Genomic DNA, 21750 nt, shown 5'->3' with positions numbered 1-21750 from the left:
TATAAATTCTGCAACAACTAAAATTTTTGATACAACAGTAGCAGTGATAAACTGGCTGTGACTGTCTAAACATCTTATCCTGTTCAGTGATTCAGCTTGTTTCAGAAGAGTCTTTTTTTACTCGCATTACACCTGGGCGTATGCGTCACTTGTAGAGGTTTTGTAGGAGTAAATCTCTAAAGAGAAGTGACACTCTTTTAGGATGAGTTTTTGGAGAAAGAAACCATCAACTAAGAAGGCTTAGACTGGATTTTGGATGGAAATATAATCAGACCAGGGTGAGGAAGCCACTCAGTTCATGGAACTAAAGTACTGTTCTAATTGGAGAAAGATAAATAGTGCAGGCTTTTAGTCTTTCTTCAGGATTGTGTGCTTGTTTGTTTGGTTTTTTTATTTAATTCTGTTCCAGTGCTCATGTTGGAAATGCAACAACTGCATGGTTAATCCTACCATGGTTTTTAAAGGAAAAAATTCCATCAGTAATACAATTTGAAGCATCTCTCTTTGTAGCTATGGTGCCATTCAGGGCATAGTGTGAAATGATTAGAATATAGAAACCTAGGTTCTTTATTTCAGTTTTTAAAGTGATGTTTTATCCACCATTTTACAAGTTTTGCACTTGATAGTTATATAGCAGTATAGAAGATGTGGGACAAGCTGCTAACGAAGGGGGCTTGCATGGTTTCATTGCTTCTAGTACCATGTAAATGCTTTTACAGATTCCACAAAAATGTCTTTGAATTTGTTTTGTGCCATCAGTGAGCAGGTATATTAAATAACTGATATTTTCTATTCAATTGGCAAAAGCAAACCATTCAGAAACACTCATTTTATTTATCACACTTGTTCCCATAGTTTCTTAGTGCATTATGTTGGCTTTTTTTACACAGTTCAAAGTCAAAATCGAGAAATAATCCTGGAAACAGGGTATGGAAAATAAGACTCCTACTCCTAGTGAATGCCTTAGCTGCTTAGCTACAATACAGTACTAGTTATTCCTTACCCAGTGAATCTCAGATTATTTTCTGCAGGGTAATACTGCTTCATTAGGAGTGGATAGTGCCCATAACCAGAATATCTTATAAATCTGGTGGTTAAGGCACTCTCCTGGGAATTGTAAAATGTGGGTTTTTCCTTAAGCAGAAAAGAGAATGTCAGCTTGATGTTCCATATCCCAGGTGAGTGCTCTAACCAGTAGGTTTTTTCATAGAGGCAGACAACCACAGCCATCATCTCCTCTCTTTTAAAAGAAAAAATTGAATACTGCTCATGCTATGGGTCCTGAATGCATGGGGATATTTGTTTTGAAGCCCTGAATAAAAGATCACTGAGGTCCCAGGAGAGGAAGAATTTCAGACTCATCCCTGCCCCCTTATTGTTTCCTGTTGACCTAGCTCTTGGTTGTTACATACTGATGTTAGGCTGCTTCCTGCTCAGCCAGTTGGCTGTTTTGAATCTATTCTGAGGAGTCTAATCCTGTCAGTAACTCTATGCAAGCATTTGGATATCAATAATTTTCCAATTTAAAGTTATAAATGATGTATTTTTTTTTCCTTCTAGGTAAATGGGGGCATTGAGACTACTTTAGAGAAGGAAGTCCTGCAATATGACTACTATTCTTCATATTTTGATATATTTGTAAGTGTTTTGTTGTTTCACAGTTTATTGAAAAATAACAAAACAATTCCCCCCCCCCTCCCCAAGACATTTTAGCTTTTATTATACCCTAATCTGGGTACTGTGTAAGGGTTAGATTCTCTTAGAATTTAAGCCAGAGGAACATGTGCTCCACTAATTTCTTTTAGGTTTTATATTCTCATATTGGTACATGCCAGATGGTTGATAGTGAGGGATAGGTTGCGTGCAGAATAATGTATATCTGCAGGGGTAAAGTTTGTTGTAGGTTTACCCATTTCAGCTGAAATGGATCTCTCTAAACTTTCCTAAAAAAATAGATTTATGATGCATTAAAATATGGGTTGCTTTAAGTATAATGATCCTGCTTCCACCTACATACTATACAGGCCCATTGAACAGAGTGGAAGGTAGAACAGCAGTTCTGATACTTAACATGTTTTCTTATACCACATGCATCTTTTCCCAGCAAAATTGCTATTCTAAAATTGGGGTGCATGTATTAAGTAGGGAAACTTATTTTTCTCTGATTTTTTCATAAGATTGTAGCTTTGTGGCTATGTTAGGGGGGGACAATGGAAATGATATTCATCATTGCAAGAATTTTGCAGATCTCAGTATGTGAATGTGTTGTTTTGTGGTTTGGGTCCTGTGCTCTGCAGGATGTGCTCTTCCTTTTCCCTGGCCCCTAATCCTTTTATGGAGCTTTTATGTCTTGCTAGCCTGGGGAGAGAAATTGCTGATGCAGCAATCCTTTGATGCGTTTGAATTGAATTGAATTGCCTGATGTGGAACTGGTATAGAAATCTGCCACCTTTTCCACACTGTAACTGATTTCTATGCCTTCAGGGAGGGTTGACAAGTCTGTACGAGAAAGCCACATTGTTCTATCGTACTTCTTTCAACAACTCTTTGCAATATCTTTAGTTCCAGAAAACTAAAAGACCTCTTTGTTCAGCTTAAATTAGTCTACCTTCTAGTTAGATTTGCTAATGTAGAAATATATATGTGTATAGATTGGGAAACTTTGGATGCTAATAAAGTTATTGAAGTCCAGGAATTAGCTTATAATTAACATTTCTGCTTCTAGCATGAACGTCAGCAATCTTATGCAAATACATATTTTAAAATAGGTTAGTGTTGTGTTTTCAGAGCTATTTTCATTCTTGATGATTCTTGACTGTTGGTCAAATGAAAGATATTTCTCTTAAACTTAGCTATTTGCTTATTTCACATTTTGTGAATTTTCTTTTGTGAACTCATTTTAACAGAAGATGCCAGACCTAGCACAGTTGTTCTGGGGAATGAGTACAGAACTAAATGCATTGACTCTCTCAATTTAGAATTCTAACCATTCCTTTGCCACTGACTCATTCTTTGGCCATGGGCAAGTCCTGTAGACTCTCTGCCTCAAATTTTAGTCATGAACTGTGCATAACTATCTACCTTCAAGGGGTGCTGGAAGAATTACTTATCATTCTTCAAATGGGTACAATACTCTTTCTGACAGCAAGAATATATTGAATCAAATTTGCACATATACTCATAAAGGGGTAATCAATGACAGTGCAGTATATGCATATTTATAAGACATGAATATTTCAGCAAACTTCTTACGTTCTTTATAAGTGCAGAAATATTTGTATAAATATGTTTCTTCCTTCCTTTGCCATCTGTACTGTTAGCAATTTTAAATTGTACTTACCCAGTAATGTTAGATGTTGAGTAAGTTAATTACATACAGCTATAACCATTGTGGTCCCCACCTTGCAGAGACATATGTAAGTGTAAGTCTACCTGTATAGTGCTCTGATTTAATTTATACGAGCGATGTTTCATATACTTACATAAGCATTCAAGCATATGAATAGATCCATTCAGTGCTGTGTTTTGCTATTCGAGAAGCCAGATTGTTCAAAATTTTTCCTAAAAATTAACTTACCGTTGGTTGTAGTCTATTCAATATATTTAGTCAGCTGAATCTTGTGTGTTTTCTATAGGTTCTGAATTAACCAACCAATATTTTTTTTCCTTTCTCTATAGCTACTGGCAGTCTTTCGATTTAAGGTGTTAATACTTGCATATGCAATGTGCAGACTGCGCCATTGGTGGGCAATAGCTGTGAGTAGTAGACGAGCATAACTGAGTTTTAACCAGAAATGGGTCAAATGTAGACAAATTCTAGATGCCTACAAATGTTTGCTTGTTACGAATCAGCTGGATGCTATACTATAATTAAGTCAATACACAATGGTCACTTGCCAAACAAAGGTGTCCGAGTCTGGAAGATTTTTCCGGTACACAGACAAGTGTTATGGGGCCAGTAGGGTATTGTTCTTGTTGAACGCACACTACTAGGAGTACAGTGATGGTTTCAGAAGAACCATTTATGCTTTTTGCAGAATCCTAACTCCAAATTCCTTTTTGATATGAAAATGAAAGGAATAGGTTGACTTTTTTTCCCCCTTGTATTTCTATCACCAGTTGCTGTTGTGCTTACCCTGTCACTTCATAGCCCCTTATTACACCAGCTTTGTTTCCTTTAAAACAAGCTTTTGAAAACCCTGCTCCCCAAATCAGCAGTTGAAAATAGGAAGTATGAAGGAGGAAAGGAAAGTTTATCAGGACGAAAGTTAGTACTTATACCTGCAAATTACAAATGGCAGTAGTAAACTCCAGAGATCATCTATTGTATTCACTACTGCCTTACTCAGATTTTTAGATATCTGCAGCTGTACCCATGTTGCTTTATGCTTGACAGTCATAAGACAGTGATTTTTTTCCCAGTGGTTTGGAGCAGTATCTCTACTGTAACTATTTCTGTAGCTGAATAGGAGGGGAAGTTTAACACTGTTTAATTGCTCTGACTCATTCTTCCACCCACATGGTGGATTACAGTTGATACTGCAGGCTATAATATAATAATGCACATACTGCTGGCTCACTGTGCTGCGTATCCAAGAAATTATTTTTCCCTTGCATTGTGCTAGGAGTAGAGTGAAGCAAATGTGGCTGTTCTACATAAAATGTTTTCAAAGCAGAAATATGCAGTGTTTTACAATAAGCTGACTCTGAGCCCTATCCAGTACCTTGGTTCAGTAAAGGTGTATTGCCAGCTTACCCCATAAACCCAATAGCAAATGCAGCTACATTTGAGATGCTGGTTGCTTTCCCTCCCTGCCAACCCCTCCCCCCCCATCCTAAAATGAGTGCATCTCAAAATCCTCTTGCTGCTTATAATTTTGTGTAGCATTAGAATATGTCAAGCAAATGAAATGTACCTAACTTTATTTATGGGGCTATGTGGTACCAAGGTTTCGTTCCTCATTGGTGTATCCCTCACTTGATCCCTCCTTTTGGGGACAAAAAAAAATCATTTGGGACCTTTTCCAAAATAAGTGTTAATTGCATCTTATATCCCACTTATGTTTCAGAAAACCACAGGTTTATACAATTTAATATCACTTGGTCATCTGCAGGAAAGAAATACATGGTCATTTGCAGGCAAAGCATCTCTTTGCAATATGCCCAGCTCAAGTGAATGCTGTTAACATATCACTTTCATGATCATTAATTTTATACAAAAATGTTTTCTCTTCCAATTTAAACTATCAGCCCTCTCACCTTCTAAAATAAAGCTTTTAATTTTAAACATAGTACATAGTAGTATCTCGCTAAAATGGGTTTTGGGAAGTCAGTGAAAGGATTGCGTTTTTGTTCTGAGGTGTGTAATTTCATGACAAATAGGGAATTATATCGGAACATATAAGCAATCACTATATGTGCGGTTTCTAAATTTTGTTCTCTACTCTTTGAAAGCAAGCAAGTACCCCCAGATTTGAAGGTATCCAAATTCAGGGGAATTGTCCTCTCTAGACAATCAAATTTGAGTTAGTACCATTAGTAAGGCTGGGATGAAGAGAGAAACTAAGATTTTCCTAAGTGTTGGGCAAATTTTAATGAGATTTGGATTCTGTACCTCTATTGATCAATAAATAATTATACCATGTCATAGCTGAAAAAGTAAATCTCTAGTTGATATTTCAGTTTTAATGTTCTCTTTTTTTCTTTCAGTTTACAACAGCAGTGACCAGTGCCTTTTTACTAGCAAAAGTAATTCTCTCAAAGGTATATATTCAGATCTAAATTGTTGAGACATTCTATTTTTTTTATAATGGGATTCTGTAAAATTGTGTTTGTTTATTCCCAAGCTGTTCTCTCAAGGTGCTTTTGGCTATGTGCTGCCCATCATATCCTTCATACTTGCCTGGATAGAAACATGGTTCCTGGATTTTAAAGTATTGCCACAAGAAGCAGAAGAAGAAAACAGTAAGTTTAATTTCTAATACAGGTTTCTCTTCGTTTATGCTGTACATGTGTTCCTGGAAAACAGCACATAATTCAAATTCGCATAAAGGGAACCGACTTTGTAATGTAACAAATAGGGATATTCCAAGACCTCAACTGTACTGACCCCTAGACCCATTTCTACCACTTTTACAAGACAGTTTTGGTACTCAACAACAGTCAACGGTACACACAAGCACAGGATGGTGGTGAATGTTACCAGAAAATGTGGACGGCAACTACAGAAACACGTGTCGCAGACAACGAGTGAGGAGCACAGATCCACACAGGAGACTATATTTTGGTGTGCATCACTCCCACAATGCATTGCATAAAGCAGCTGACTTCAGGCTTCTACCACACCCATCGCATAAGAGTGAATTTAATTCGCATATAACAAATTTTTGGTATAAAAAGGGTCATTGCATAAGAGCAAATTTCCGCATATAGAACCTGCATAAAATGAGGGAAACCTGTAGTAACTACTGTTGACTTCATTTCCTCTTGTATCCTCACGGGCAGAAGAGTAGTATTGATTGTCTTGATGAAGCAAAACACTAATTGATTGCATAAGATAGAGTGGGGAGCGAGTAGATGTTTTTGCTAAGGAACTTTCTGGTTTTAATTTTTAATGTGTTGAGGCAGGTTATATTGAATCTTCCATGTTTGCATCACAAGATAAAGTTTGGTTTAAAACATTTAAGATCTTAAGGGAACGTTTGCTTGCTAGATCAATAAATCCTAATAATGGCATCAATGGAACCTGGGTACTGCTTACCAAACGACATCACTCCAGAACACCAAATCTGGCTCTTTTTTTTTTTCTTTTCTTCCCTGCAGCCTTTTTGTATGTAGAAATCTTATCCAAAACATTATTATTAAATTAGTGGATCTGGTTTTTTGTTTTTGTTTTGCTTTTTTTAAGAAGAAATTTTAACACAATTTTTCATAACTTTCCTTTTATTCTGTATGAGGAAGGGACAACAAATTTATAATAAAAAGAAAGTTTTGTATGAGTTACTGATACTTTTTGCAGCTCAGAAATAAACAAGGAAACAATCCACTGAACTCAAAACCAGAAACTTTTACATTAGCAGCCCAATTCTTTTTAGTGCTATTTTACATTGAATATTCATAAGTCAAGAAGAAACTTGACCTGAAAACCATGTAGCTTTCACATATCAAGTGGTTAAAAATTACTGTAAGAACAAAAGATTTTATTTCCAGTATTGGTGGGTTGAAACAGATAGTTAATGCCTAGATTTCTAAAGAAATGCAAAAATCTAGAACTCTTGGTTCCAAAATGATACCTTTTATTAGACCAACAGGGAAATTGCAAAAAAAAAAATTAAAAAAAAAAAATCTTTTTCTGCAAGCTTTCAGGCTCATGTGCCCTTCATCAGGCTCAGGGAAAGTTCAAGATGGTAAAAAGTCCCCATATGTAGGAAATAAGCTTCATTTTTGCACAGAGGAAGCAGAAGCTGGCAAACTGTCCCTCTGGGTCCATGAGTCTTTGTGAGCTTGCTCTTTGTTGTGTAGCTCATGCAGGATTTCTTCCCTGGTGGTGTCAGATAGCAGGCAGGGAGGTGTAGAAATCTTTCGTGTTGTTCAGTAATAAAGTTTATATAAGTTTCTAAAGGACTCTTTTGCTTCGAAGTCAATGGGCTGTTATTTGAGCTACTGATATTTTTCAGAGAAAACACTGCCTGCTGTCATATAGCGCACAGTTTTGCAGTTTGAGACAGTTCAACAGGCTCTCTTATTGGATGCGTAATGGCATCCAATTAAGGATGCTCCCTCCAGTCTTTATTCCAATATTTATAGTTACAATAACTCAGTGTTGATATTATCTAACTATAATAGCAGCTGTTTGTGACTGTGTAGATAAATCTCCATAATTCCAGATCTAGTAATGTGATTTTTTTTTTTTTTTATATCTTGTTGCATGGAGAAATAGTTTTTTAACTTAAAGCAAAGCTTTTCTCATTATTTTTTTTCTTAGGAACATGTACATACATGTGTATGCACCAGTGAGCTAACCACTTAGATACAATTGCTTTGATCCTATTCAGAGACTTGTTCCCCCTCCTCCCCTCCACCCCATTGGAAAAAAATCCTGAAACATTTAATGCGAGCCGCCTCCTTGCAAGGCTTTCAGATCAGTCATATGTCTGAGTACAGACAGAGCCCATGTAGTAGGTCCTTCCCTATGCTGAGTTGCTTAATTTTGGAGGCTTACACATTGAATGAGCTTTAAAAATTCCTGGCCTCATTTGTAATTCCTCTCCATCTTTGTTTTTATTTTCCTATATATTTCCCTTGTGAAAATTATTATAGTTGCAATTTATCCTCTTACCACTAATGTTTGGTGTCTTCTGATTGTTGCCTTCTAGAATGCTGAGTAGCAAGGCAAAATTGCTGTCTGGAAATGGGTGGCTGAGATGGAAAATTAGGTGATTCAACTCTGATTACACAGTTTCCCATTATTACAGTCTGTCTGTTAGTCACTTCCATATGTTGTATAGTTTCAGTGACAGCAAAATTTTAAAAGAAAGAGAGAGAGAGAAATCCGGGACAGTTTCTTTGGGACAGAGGATAAAGTATGGACATGAGAATCTAAGTATCAAATACAACCATACAGAGCATCCCTGCTTTGCTACAGTAATGGATTTAAAGTCCTAATATCTTTTCTAGAGCTTGTGATTTGAGACTTGTGTATGTGAAACAAGTAGCAGTGCTGCTTCAGTAACAAGTCCATTGGTACTTCCTACACTAAGACTTGAATTTGTTCCCCAAACTAGGCATTGCTTAGGAGAGTTATGGTATCGCCAAATGGAGTGAACATTTTATACCATAGAAAAAAGAAAAATGCTCAAGTAATTGTATATGACTTCTCAGTAGCCAACTGGAGAGTTCTGGTTTTTAGCTTGATGTCTTCCATTGTAGTGTTAGTTATCATGAAGTGTTTTGTAGAGGGTTAACTCTTTTATAGTAGCCCAGTTTACAGAGATTGATATAGAAAAATCTTGGTAATATCAATCTGAATTTAAAACACTAAGAGGTAATAGTGATGGTCATTTTTATTGGGTTCTTGTTTTTGTTTTTTAGGGCTGTTGTTGGCCCAAGATGCCTCTGAACGAGCAGCTCTTCTTCAGCCTGGACTTCTGTCTGATGGGCAGTTTTATTCACCACCTGAATCTGTAGCAGGTAATTATGCTCTGAATTTTTATGCTGGTAGTACTGTCTTCTGGTATTAATTTCCTTTGGCTTGTTCTTAACACAGATGGTATTTAACCTTGTACGTCAAGAAAGATTTTATTTTTTGCTTTTGCTGCAGAGAACGTAGTCTTTATCTGTCTTTTGACGCATTTCACCCATTTGTAACTCAGACTTCTTTCTTAAGCCTACTTATGTGACACCTAAAAAGATATTTGCAAGTGAAAAGCTGTACAGGAGTATAACACTGCAGAAATCTGAGACTTATCCATTGCCCCCCAAAATCATCTTTAAATATATTTTTTCACCACACAAAAATAAGAAAATACATTTTAAAATACTTCACAAGTCAGTCGGACATTAATTATGGGATTCCCTCTTCTTGTGCAGAGACCGAAATAAAATCTTTTATACAGATATGATTCTTAAATATGTTTAATTACACAAGCTTACCATTTAGATGGGAAACTCGACAGAAGCATATAAAATAATTAGTGGTAGAGTTGAGGCCCTTGGTTCTTGTATCCATAGTGTCATGAAGCCTCATGAGGCATCATTTCTATTGTCAACAAGTTGTTCTAAGGACAGCAAGTTTAACATAAATCATAACTTGAGACTGAGGCCTTTCTTGCTTTTCAATTACTAGAAAACTTAGTTCTGTTTAAAGTTTTGCAGATGCATATAAGAAATTGAGTTCTGTTGAGGCTTATGTCAATTTTATCTTCAGTAAACCATGGTCAGGTCAAGGTAGGAAAACATAAACCAGAAACAAATAGCTATACAGTCGTATCCAAAGATGAGCTTACTTGCCCCAGACAGTTTCATTCGGAGTTCTGAGACACAGATGTTGAACCCTACATGTCAGATTAGTCACTTTAGGAGAAGAGAACTGCTCTTAATACAGCTGAGATTTTCATATTTTAAAAAGGGATGTAGAGGATGGCAGGTAAAGTGCTGACATAATATGCAGAATACTAGAGATAAGGTCATGTCTTGTTAGGTTGTCTTTTAAAGACTCATGTTGGCAGTACTTTTTATAGACTAATTCAGCTCCTGACCTTACAGTTAGTTTAGGGACCCTTCATAGCTTTGTCCTTAGGGGTGTTCACTTACAGAAGGAAAAAACCCAGAATTATCTCACTTAGCTTCTTGCAAGGAGCTCGTCAGCCAGGGATTAGGATCACTTTTAACAAATAGTGCAAATAGTTAGTTAAGACATGCAAATAGTTAAGACTTGCTAGCAACATCTCAGCCCTGCTTTTTGCTACCTCCTGGTCCTTTCTATGGCCAATCCTCTTCCATGCTTGACCCTTGGGATCTCTTGTGGTTCTCTGGGTATATTCCAAACTATTAAATTAGACAGGATATCTGTATGTAGAGCAACAGTAGCGGGGGAAGGTCTTGTATCTGGTTGTAGTACAGTGTGTGTATTCCTGAAGTAAGGAAATCTGCATCTGTTCTTTGAATGAAAGGGTCCATTCTCTTGGCATGGTAAGGAGTCTACAGCTCTAGAAATATTTTGACAGTCGGTCCACACATTTTTGACACCTTAAAATCTGCCATTAGAAATGGTAGAAGTGGGGTGTTTTGAACTATCTTAATTCTGGCTATGGATCCCTGGAGATAATAGTATAAAGTCCAGATTAGATTGGATTCTTTACTGAAAAGATTTTGTTTCATCTTTCTAAACCGTCTTCAAAAGACATCTCCAGTTCAACAGCTCCACCTAGCTGTTAATATGTGTTCCTTTTAACTTCCAAGTTCTTGGATACCACAGCTCCTAAGAGAAGTCTGTATGTACAGAGAATTAGCTAGGCAGCACAAACCAAATAACCTTTTGTGTAGTGAAAATACCTTTAGTAACAGCAATGTAAATGCCAAAATTGCAGTCCTTTTGTAAAGCGACAACATAAAAACAGGGTCAAATCTGTTTTCATTGTTACTCAGTATTGGTGATTACTTTTTTTTTCTCCATGTGGCTATTAGTGACAGTGCTGTTTACATATCATATGGAGATGAGCTTACACTATCACTGAGGAACAAGAGTGCCGAGATAATTAAGAAGAAATGCTGTTACAGTAAAAATGTAATGAATAGAATAAGTAAAGTGAAGGCGTCTGCTAAAATGTCATAGCAGAATAAAAATGTTTGCCTATACTGCCATCAAGTGGTGATAAGAGGCACCATGACAGTTCAAAACATGGAACAAACCAGTTTCATGCTACCGTACCTTTGCAACTTCCTTGGCTTTGAAATAAAGTTGTGATATTTCCCGTGGGTAGCTGTAAACTATAAATAACAGTATGGTCACTGGAAGAAGCATGGATTGAAAATATATTTTCTGGGTAATTTAAACTGGAAAATATTTTAAGTGTGATCTTTTGTCTAATCTTGCTTTCAGCAGATTTTGAAGAATATTAGCAGAAGTAATTTGCTAGATATAACCTAATCTTTGGCAAAAAAACACAAGGAGAATAGAAACTATGTTAGAGTTGTAATGTCAAATTCTGTGCTGTGAAGAAAGAAAACTGAATCAGAGACCAGGATTCAAATGTGTTCCATGATGAATGATGACGATAATCCATCCTGTAGTGATGCCATGAATTTAAGAGAGATGTGCATCCAGAAATAATAGAGGCAGCACTGGTGTTAACATTAGGTGATTACCATATTTCTGATCATTTGCATTTAAGACTTCAAAGAGAGAAGGGAGATTGTGGATAAAAATAAAAGAAAACATTTTAATTAAAATCCTTAGATATATTTTGTAAATTCAGAGAAGCCGTATTGTATAGTTTAGAAATGTCATTCAAGGGTCATGCTAAACATCGTTTTTATATTTAGCTACAGCACTCTAGGGAGGTTTTGAATAAATACCTCTCTAGAGGTATGTGAGGTGGGGGTTTTTTTTTCCTATCAGTATGCTCTGTGCATTTTTTACAGCTTTGTGTGTAGTCACTTCACCCTCTCCCTGTGCAGTCAATTTCTCCCATGCCAAAATGAACTTAAACATCCAGAGGAGATCAGAAAAACATTTATAAATGCATTTAAAAAATAGGAAATATTAGTTAGAAGTGCTTTATTAGAAGATGGAATTTGATTTAAACTAGTGTTTTCAAAAAAGAAAAAAATGCCTGTTTTGAGTAGAATGGGCCAGCTTCATTTACGGTACTTATATCTCCAGTAAGTGGCTAAAGATTGCTGCATAACCATTATGGTTGTAGCAGGTGCAAAACCAGCCTGAGAACAGTTAGATTTTTTTTTTTTTTTTACAGTTATTTTATAATTTAAACCTCAACATTCAGGAGGCAGTTAAGCCATACCACGCAACAAGAAAATCTCATGTTTTTTTCTAGTTTGGCAAGAAACAAAATCCTCCAGACCCTGTGGGTTTTATTTTTTACCACAGATTTCATGTGAAAAAATGGAGCACTACTCTTGTCCCAGGTTTGCAACCTGGCTTTAAACTGGTTGGCACAAAACCAAAGTAAGATTCCCAGGCACTTCTCATCATAAACAGCTCTTTCGTTGCTGCGATCAAGTGAGGTTCTCACAGGAAAAAATAAAACTAAGATATATGTTCCCATGGACTGGTTCAGAGGCTGAGAGAAATTTCTTTCTAGCCACGGGCACTGCCAGGTGTGTCGGGATGAAGGAGGGGCAAAGAAATCCTCATCTAGATGTGTGATTCCTGTGCCGATCCTTACCTGACTTACATGGTACCTTCACTTCACTAATAGATCCGCCTTTCCTGAAACTATGGTATTGACTGAGGTACTCAAATCCCCTAGGTCAGTAGTTCTCAACCTTTTTTGTACCAGGACCCATTTATAAATGATGATGGCCAGTCCTGACCCAGTGCCTCTCACTCCTGACCTGCTGCCCCCAGTGTGGGGGGCAGGGAGGGATGTGGGGTGTGGGGAGCCCCAAGCAGCCCCTTGCAGGATGGCAGTTCCAGCCTGCAAGGAAAAGCCACCATTTCCCATGCTTTTGTTCTTTAAAGGAGAATCCATTTTTAAAGTTTGTTGATCCATTTATAAAGTTATTCATGATCCTTTCATATATTTTTGTGGCCCACTTTAGGGTTGTGACCCATGGGTTGAGAAACTCTGCCCCAGACTGCACTTCCTTTTACTAATTGGCATGGGAGATAGGGGCATCTCTTTCTCAGCTTCAGGTGCTGTGTCCAGCTGAATCATTTCTTTTGTACGTGCCAGAATACTTAGGGCAGGGACACGCAAGCAATGCTGACGGCTCACAGTTACAGCATGTCAGCTGCTGTATTGCAGCTGCCCATGTGTATGTTCATATAACCATAAAAGCCAGCTCATAGTAAGTTACGCTGCTGGGTAAGAGCATATACATCAGGAGTTGCCACAGAGCAGCTGATTAATTGTGAGTCTTTACCTTACTATTGCTCAATTGTGTGCTGTGTCTTGACAGTAAAGTCAAAAAGATGAGATCCAGAAATGGAGGCAGAAGATCACTAATGATTGAAAAGTATATGTGGGTGATGTTGAAATGAGACTAATTGTGAGGAAGACCTCCAGTTAATTAGCTTCTGAAAAACTGATCTTATTTCCTCATTTTAAACTTCTTGAAATGAAATGTGAAAGGTCTGATGTGCATACTAGACTGCAGAGTCTAGATGTCAGAGAAAGCAGATGTTAGAGATTTAAATTGCCTTGTGTCTCCTGCTTCCAGCAGTGGGCACCAACATTCATGCTGTTAACATTTTTTTTTTCAAATTAACTTGAAGCTGATTAAAGAAATATCCTGCGGAAAACTAATGAGCATTAATCTGGAGTGACAAAAAAATCTCCTTAACCATGTATAAATTTAGAACTATTGCTGATCTCAGTCTGGAATGGATTCAGAATAAATTCTTAGCACCTGGAAAAGTTTTCTGTAGATACATACTTCACAGTTATGTGGTGCTGGCAAAAGAAGCTTCTACCAAGTGAATTTGCACTGTTGAGACAAGGAGCTAGATTCTTCAGGAATACTTCTTCTGATAATGTCTGGTAGATTGAGATGCTATAATTATCGATGTGTATGGTGCAGTCAGTTGAGTACATGACTGTGTCCTGAATTCCAGTCTTGCTCTTGATACTGGCTTCTCCTTTGGCCTTGGTTAAATTATTTAACCTCTGTATAAAAAGTTGTTAAATTCCCAACAGTGGTCACAACTGTGTTCTGATCATACTACATTTTTGCTTGGTCTGATAGTATAAAACAGGGGTACGTGTACCCCCGGTTGACAACCCCTGGTCTAAAACACTGTTAATGTTCAACATGGCATGGTGAGGAGGGGGGAGGTAGTGATTATTAATCAGCTAATGTTTTATGAACTATTACAAATGTAAAGGCTAATAATGGGCTACATATTCTAAAGTAAAATTGGAAAAATGCCTATGCAGTTTGAATAGCATCTTTATTTTAAGGTCCTGGATACTACTTTCACAAAATAAATAATTTCCCTTTTTTCCTTCCTATTCAGGATCTGATGAAGAATCTGAAGAAAAACAGGATAGTGAAAAACCAGTTGTATAGCAAATATGAGATAGCAGGCAAGTGCTGCTTTAGGGAAAATGCATCCTGCATGTAACATTTTTTCATTTTAATTTCATTCCCTTTGCACACTGGGAATTGGCCATTATGTGAATAGTTAATATGGCAGTTCCCAAACTAGGGGTTGTATATCCAACAGGAAGTCAGTTGTTTGTGCTAGCATTGAGGCTTTCAGCCTGATGGAAGTTGGCCTGACGACCAGAAACAGCTTGAAAATTCCACTGGGTTAACAATTTTGAAACTGTCCTGTTTTTATTTGTGGTGCTCTCTGCTAGCAAATACTGTTCAGCAATTTTTTTTAGGCTATTCAGGGTCTCGATTATGACCTTCCTATTGGCTCCGATTAGCCCTGTCTTCTGCCTTGGAGCCAGTTACTTATGAGGTCAAGGCATATTTGTTAAGTGGATTGTGGTCTAAGAACTGTTTATGGAGCACAGTGTAAAGGGAAGTGAATTAGCTCTGTGTGCAAACCTGTTGACCCCCTGGTATTCCTTCTGCTGCTCACCTGGAAGGTTGGAAATGAGCACAGAGTTAAAAGATCTCTTTTGGGGGAAAAAAGGGAGAGAGCCCTATGACGGGAGGGGTAAGATAGAAGATGAGACGTTAGTTGGGTTTAGAATCTCAAGTGAAGAGTCAAAAGGTTGTGGGGTTTTTTAATAGAAGAATAAAGAGGCAAAATATTGTTTGGAGAGGGTTTGATTTTTGCAGTTTGTAATCTGTGTTTGTCATTCTGTCTTTAAAATTCAGTGTAAGTTATTTCATTTGTATATCAAGGGTCCTTTTTTGTTAATTGCCTGTTGGAGAAACAGAATTATTTCTCTGGTTTTTAGATTTGTCCTGCCCTGTGCACTGTTTGTACCAAAAATTATTCTAACTGGTGAGGAATTATTCAAACTGGTGAGGAATGAATCTTAGAAGTTTGAGATTCTTTTCATAGCTTATTTCTGCTTATGTTACTAGTAGTAGCTGTTGCTCTTTTCTTTTGAGTCTGTCCCTCTCTGATGCCATCTTGGATCAAATTCTCCATTTGTTCATCTTGATTTGTTTAATCTGTTACAGAGTGAAAATCTAAATGAGAAGTTGCCAGGAATGTGATTATGTTGAAACTGTAATGACTATGTCTGTAATTAACTTACTGATGGAACTGCTAACAAAAGAACTTATTAATTAGAAAGCAACGGGAGTGATTCCCATGTACTGTTACCTCACAAACTTGTATCTTGTTCACATATGTATATTAGGCTGCCTCCTGGCTGATATGAAAAAACTACTCATCCATAATGTATTCAAATGATTATTGAAGTTGATCTTCTAATGACTAGATAGTTAATGGAAAGTGTTGTGCTTGTGTACCTAATCAGTAGACCTGTAATATATTGAAGTAAAACTTCTATATGATGAAAATATATTTAATGATTGAATTCACTAGATGAAATTATTTTACTTTGTTCAAAGTTTTGTCACTAATTTTACATTTGCTTTTTTAACTCCATTCATTTTTCTTTTTTTAAATGGATATATGCACTGTTTCTAAAATAAAGCAAAATATTAATAAGACAATGTCCTGTTCTAATATGTTTGCCCCCTTATTGGATGAAGGCTAGCTCTTCCCACTTCTTTGGCAACAAATAGTTAACACTGACTTTTGTTCTTGCATAGATTTTATAGGAAAGATGTAAAAGTTGGTTTAATTTTGCCCACTGTGATACAGTCTAGTGTTAGGTGAGTGTAATTCCTCGTGTAGCAACCTGTGCTACAGGAGAATCCTGTTTGTTTAAATAGAAGGTGTCTGATAACCCTTTGGTTCAGGTTTGTTTTCATTGCAGAGGATAGACATGACTCAGTTTTGGTAAGGGGGGTTGCATAAGCTAGGTTTATTCACAAATTATGAGGTTTACATGGGCAGGAGGGAATGAAAAATAAAGTCTAACATATTGGAAAGATTTGTGATCCCAAGCCCTGCTTTCTGGTGGTCACATTTATAAATCAGTCATTACATACTGTTAATGTTCACATTCACAAGTAATATTTTCAGTCTAGTGCAAAGAACAGAAAACACCTTTTATTTTCAATCATCTCTTTCACTTAATCTTTTCTATGCTGTTTGTTTTTAACTTTTTATATAAATCACTGTTAATGTTGCCTTGCATCATTTTCCAGTGTAAATTCAACACCATTGATGAAAATGTTGGCATTAATACCAAAACACTATGGGTCACATTCTTTTTAAGTGCATCTGTTGCAGTTGTTCATCAGATATTACAGTAAGCCAAGATTTCCAAAAAGAAGTTGAGGAACTGGTGCTATTCTTCACTATAAACATGGCAGTTTTTATTCTCTTCTTCTGTGTCTTAGCTAGAGAAATCAAGAAGACTAAACCCATTCTGTGATTTTTTTCAGGTGATCAGCCTGGGTCTTAATGTGGAATACCTACCCTTAAGATCTCTCTAATGGGTTACCCCAAAATTGAAATAACCCTTCACTACTCACTTTAAATCTTGCCCCGTTTGTTAATTTTAACAAGTGCACAACAGCCAGCCTCCTATGACTGTAGATGGCACTGCTTTACTCTGAAGTGGCCTACGAGGTGGCAGCAGTAGTTTCAATAGACTTGTGTCACTAGCTAGAAAGAGAAATTGAAGTGAAAAAAAGCATCTTTTCCCCCAATTCTCAACAGTCAGAATATTTTTTCAGAATATTTTTCATCCAGTTTGCACAAAGCATTTCTTTGGGTGGTGGAGTTCTGGGGATTGTTACTCATAATATGTACTTTGAAATAATGTTTTGACAATAAAATTTGAATTTATTATGGCTTTCTTGTTTGTTTATAGTATAGTAATACCTAAAAATGGATTCATTGCACCTGGTGCAGTACAAATACAGAGCAAAAAGACATTGTGGTCCCAAAGAGTTTCTTTTCTATGTGAGCAACTCCACTGTGTTTTAATGGCAAAAATTAATCCTAATGCTGTTTATCAATTGTATCAGAAAAACCACAGGCTTCCCATCGGACGGTCTGACCTCATTTTTCATCAACAATTTCTGTTCTATAATGAGTATGCAGTGGGTGAAATATGTACATGATCATTTCTGAATAACTGTTTGCCTTTTACTTCAATGTAGCTAGTAGTTTTTCTGTTGTTAGACCTGAGGTCATAACTGGTTGGGTACATCATATTTTCTATAGCACTGCATGTGTGTGTTTGGATGTAAAATGTTCATTTGAGGATATTTGCCTTCACAATTAAGTTACCTAAAGTCTGAAAGGTTGTAAACCTTGTGTAATAACATTATGATGTTGAAGCAGGAATATACCTGCCTATAGGCTTCAGACAGTCCCTTGATCCTTACAGTAAAGATTTATTCTCTTTAATAGTGTACCTCAGCATACTGTAAATTAAGCTACTGTTTGTAGAATATAAAGTACTACCGTACTGTGTACATGTTATTCAGGCACTTTTATTTGGTTGGTATTTCCATTAGCTATCATTTTTAAGTATATTGTGGTGGAACATGCAGCAGGCTGCGGTTTAACTGTCCTTGTTTTTATCACAAACCCTGACCACAACCTGCCTTTTCTGAACTAGCAGTGACTGGTTCAGTGTATAAAAATTTCCACTAAGTAACCACACTATTCAGCAACAAAATAACACAAACATCTACAGGCTCCCCATGTTTAGCATGTTTAAGTACAGGTCACCCTGGGGCTCATGAGCTCTTGCAACTGTGAAATTTGCTACCACAAACTTGATAAACCTCAGCCATTGCTATGTGGTAACTGGTGTAGAACAGGATATAGGCAGCTCTTTTTTTATGCTAAACTTGAAAAGTTAAGCCATATTTGCTCTAGACCATATGAAAAATACCCAGAGGGTCACAATTTCACACTTAAATCTCAAATATTGCAATCTGATGTTATTTAAAAACTTTCTCACTCTTTTTGCTGAAGTGTTTGGGATAGTTTGCAGGCAACATCAATACCAGAATTGGATTCAATACCATAATATAGAATAGGCAAATTAGATTAAATAGGCATAATATAGAATAGGCAAATTCATAATATAGAATAGGCAACATCAATACCATAATATAGAATAGGCAAATTGGCAAAATGGCTCAAATGCTTCCATACAATATTGAACATATATTTTTCTCTCTAAAATGCAGGGAAGACTTTTGGCCAGATTCTTAATGGTGTGGAGTTACTAGTTTACAACCCCTAATCTAGCCTAATGAAAGCTTTGTAGTAATGGATTGTTCTGGTTCTCACAGGGGTTAGACTACAGCAGCAGCAGTGGAGATTCTGTTGTGACTTTTTCCCCAAAATGTCAATGTTATTAAAGGCCATTATAATTGAATGCAATATCTTTATTTCAGAGATTACTCGTAAGTATTTTATTTTCATTTCCTGGAAAACCAAGCTAACCAACTTTTTGATTCAGATGGTAGAGAGGCAAGGGGGATGCTCTTCTTGACTTGCTGCTCACAAACAGGGAGGGATTGGTTGAGACCTGTGAAAGTCAAAGGTGACCTGGTGACAGCAACCATGAAATGATAAGAGTTCAAAATCCAAGGGGTGAGGAGGGAAGGAGAGCACCAGAATAAGGACACTGGACTTCAGAAAAGGAAACTTTAGCAAACTTGGGGGCCTGATGGACAGGGTTCCTTAGAGAGAGAATCTTAGGGGAAAAGGAGTCCAGGAGAGCTGGCTGTACTTTAAGGAGGCTCTCTTAATGGCACAGGAACAAGTTATCTCAATGATACAGAAGAATGGAAAGTGCAACAGGAAACTAGCCTTGCTAGCCAGTGATCTTTTCAAGAAGTTGAATCTCGAAAAGGAATCCTATGAAAAGTGGAAACTTGGTCATAGTACCAGGGAAGAGTATAAGACTATTGCACAGGCATGCAGGGAGGAAATTGGGAAGGCCAAAGCACTTTTGAGATGCAGCTGGTAAGGGACATAAAATACCATAAAAAGGGATTCTGAAAGTACAGTATGTCAAGAGCAAGAAGAGGAACGGAGATTGCAGGGGTTCCTTACAGAATGCAGAAGGGAATCTAGTCACAGGTGGTGCTGAAAAGGCTGAAGTATTTAATGATTTTTTTTTTTTTTTACTTCAGCTTTCACAAATAGGGATAGCTACCACTTCATAAGTGCAGTTGGAAGCAGAGGTAGGGAAGGAGATGAGCAGCCTAGAGTAATGGCAGACAGGTTAGGGATTACTTACAAAAGCTGGATGCTATTGAGTTGGCAGAGCCAGACAGGATGAACCCAAGGGTACTGAAGAAATTGGCTGAGATTAATTTCAGACTTGGCTTTTTGAGAACTTTTGGAGGTCAAGTGAGGTCCCAGATGACTGGAAGAGGACAAATATTAAAAAAAAGGAAAGAATGAGGATCCAGAGAACTACAGACCAGTCAGCCTGACACTGATACCCAGAAAGATCATGGAGCAGGTGCTCAGAGAATCTGTGGTGAAACATCTAGAGAAGAACATGGTGATCAGGAAGAGCCACATGGATTCACCAGGAGCAAGTTATGCCTGACCAATCTGATTTCTTATAATAAAATGACAAGCACCGTGGATGAGGGGAGAGCAGTGGTTATGGTATATGCTGATTTTTAGCAATGCTGTTGACACCGTCTCCTACGACATCCTCATTAACAGGCAAGGAAATGCAAACCAGACAAAAGTACTGTAAGGTGGATACATAACTGGATCATTGTGCTCAATAACTAGTCCTCAATGGTTCAATGTCTAGCTAGAAAGAGGTATCAAGTGGTGTTTCCCAGGGGTCTGTCCTCGGTCTAGTATTGTTCAATATCATTCAGTAATAATTTATGGGATTGAGTGCACACTTTGCAAATTTGTGGATGACACCAAATTGCAGACACTCTGAAAGATAGGGCTAGGGACCAGACTGCAGAACAATGGTCTGCAATCAATGAGATGAGATTCAGTAAGGATAAGTGCAAAGTCCTGCACTTGTGACAATAACTGCATGTTCAAATATAGACTGGTGAATAACTGGCTAGGATCCAGTACTGCAGAGAAGGATATAGGGGTTACAGTGGACTAAAAATGAATAGCCAATAGTGTGCTCTTGTTGCCAAAAAAACCAAACTGCATACTGGGTTGTATTAACAGGCGTGTTACTTGCAAATCAAGGGAAGTGATTCTTCCTCTGTTCAGCACTGCTGAAGCCTCTTCTGGAGTATCATGTCCAGTTTTGGGCCCCATGCTTCAAGAAGGTTGTGGAGAGTTTGCAGACCAGTGCAGGGTAACAAAAATGATTAGGGCTTTGGAGGCAAGACTTATGAAGGAATGCTGAAAGAGGAAAGGCTTATGCAGAAGAGAAGACTGAACGGGGGAAGTGAGGGACTTGATAAGTCTTCAAATACCTGAAGGTTGATTATAGAGAGAATGGAGATGGGCTTTTTTCTGTTATTGTGGAGGACAGGACTAGGTGCAATGGCCTCAAGCAGCATCAGGGGAAATTTAGGCTGGAAATTAGGAAGAACTTTGAGTATGAGAGTGGTCAGGCATTGAAACGGGCTACCTAGATAAGTTGTGGAACCTCCATGCTTAGAAATTTTCAAGAGCAGTTAGATACTTGGCTGGGATAGTTTTAGTCAGGGATGATCTTGCCTTGAGCAGGGGACTGGACTAGATGACCTTGTGAGGTCCCTTCCAGCCCTTTTTCTATGATCCTATGAACCAGTTTAAATGTGTGTTTCTATAAGATTCTGCCTTCTGAATTACAGTTAGGCTCTCAATTCCTATTCATCTTGAAAAGCAAGTAGAAGCTATTCTGAATTGCTTTTGGTTTCAGAAGGCCTGTTCCTGAAGCGAAATACTTTGTATGAACAAGATTTTGGAACCTAGCCAAAGTCTTTTAAAACAGTCCTATACTAGCGATACTATTTTTTCCAGTTTACCTATTCTGTAAGAAACACTTTCAATAAACCTGTTTTGTAACT

At 37.4% G+C, this 21750-nt stretch overlaps 1 protein-coding gene across 4 annotated transcripts in view; it reads left to right on the top strand.

Moving 5' to 3' along the window:
• STARD3NL (STARD3 N-terminal like) overlaps nucleotides 1-17762 on the top strand; it is a 48735-nt gene extending 30973 nt beyond the window's left edge. For 3 of the 4 annotated variants that reach the window (XM_014522788.2, XM_014522787.2, XM_006029740.3), the window contains 7 exons: nucleotides 1561-1638; nucleotides 3679-3756; nucleotides 5710-5763; nucleotides 5847-5964; nucleotides 9091-9189; nucleotides 14699-14768; nucleotides 15829-17760. In XM_014522788.2, the coding sequence (XP_014378274.1) occupies nucleotides 1561-1638; nucleotides 3679-3756; nucleotides 5710-5763; nucleotides 5847-5964; nucleotides 9091-9189; nucleotides 14699-14751 (480 nt within the window). In that variant the 3' untranslated portion in view covers nucleotides 14752-14768; nucleotides 15829-17760. Of the gene's footprint in view, nucleotides 1-1560; nucleotides 1639-3678; nucleotides 3757-5709; nucleotides 5764-5846; nucleotides 5965-9090; nucleotides 9190-14698 lie in introns of all 4 variants that reach the window. The other variant, XM_025211247.1, reaches the window with a different exon arrangement.
• The last annotated feature ends 3988 nt before the right edge of the window (nucleotides 17763-21750 follow it).

This window comes from Alligator sinensis, unplaced genomic scaffold (assembly GCF_000455745.1).
Source record: "Alligator sinensis unplaced genomic scaffold, ASM45574v1 scaffold254_2, whole genome shotgun sequence".
NCBI lineage: Eukaryota > Metazoa > Chordata > Crocodylia > Alligatoridae > Alligator > Alligator sinensis.
The sequence above is the reverse complement of the archived record's forward strand: the minus strand, read 5'-3'. Positions and strand labels throughout refer to the sequence as shown.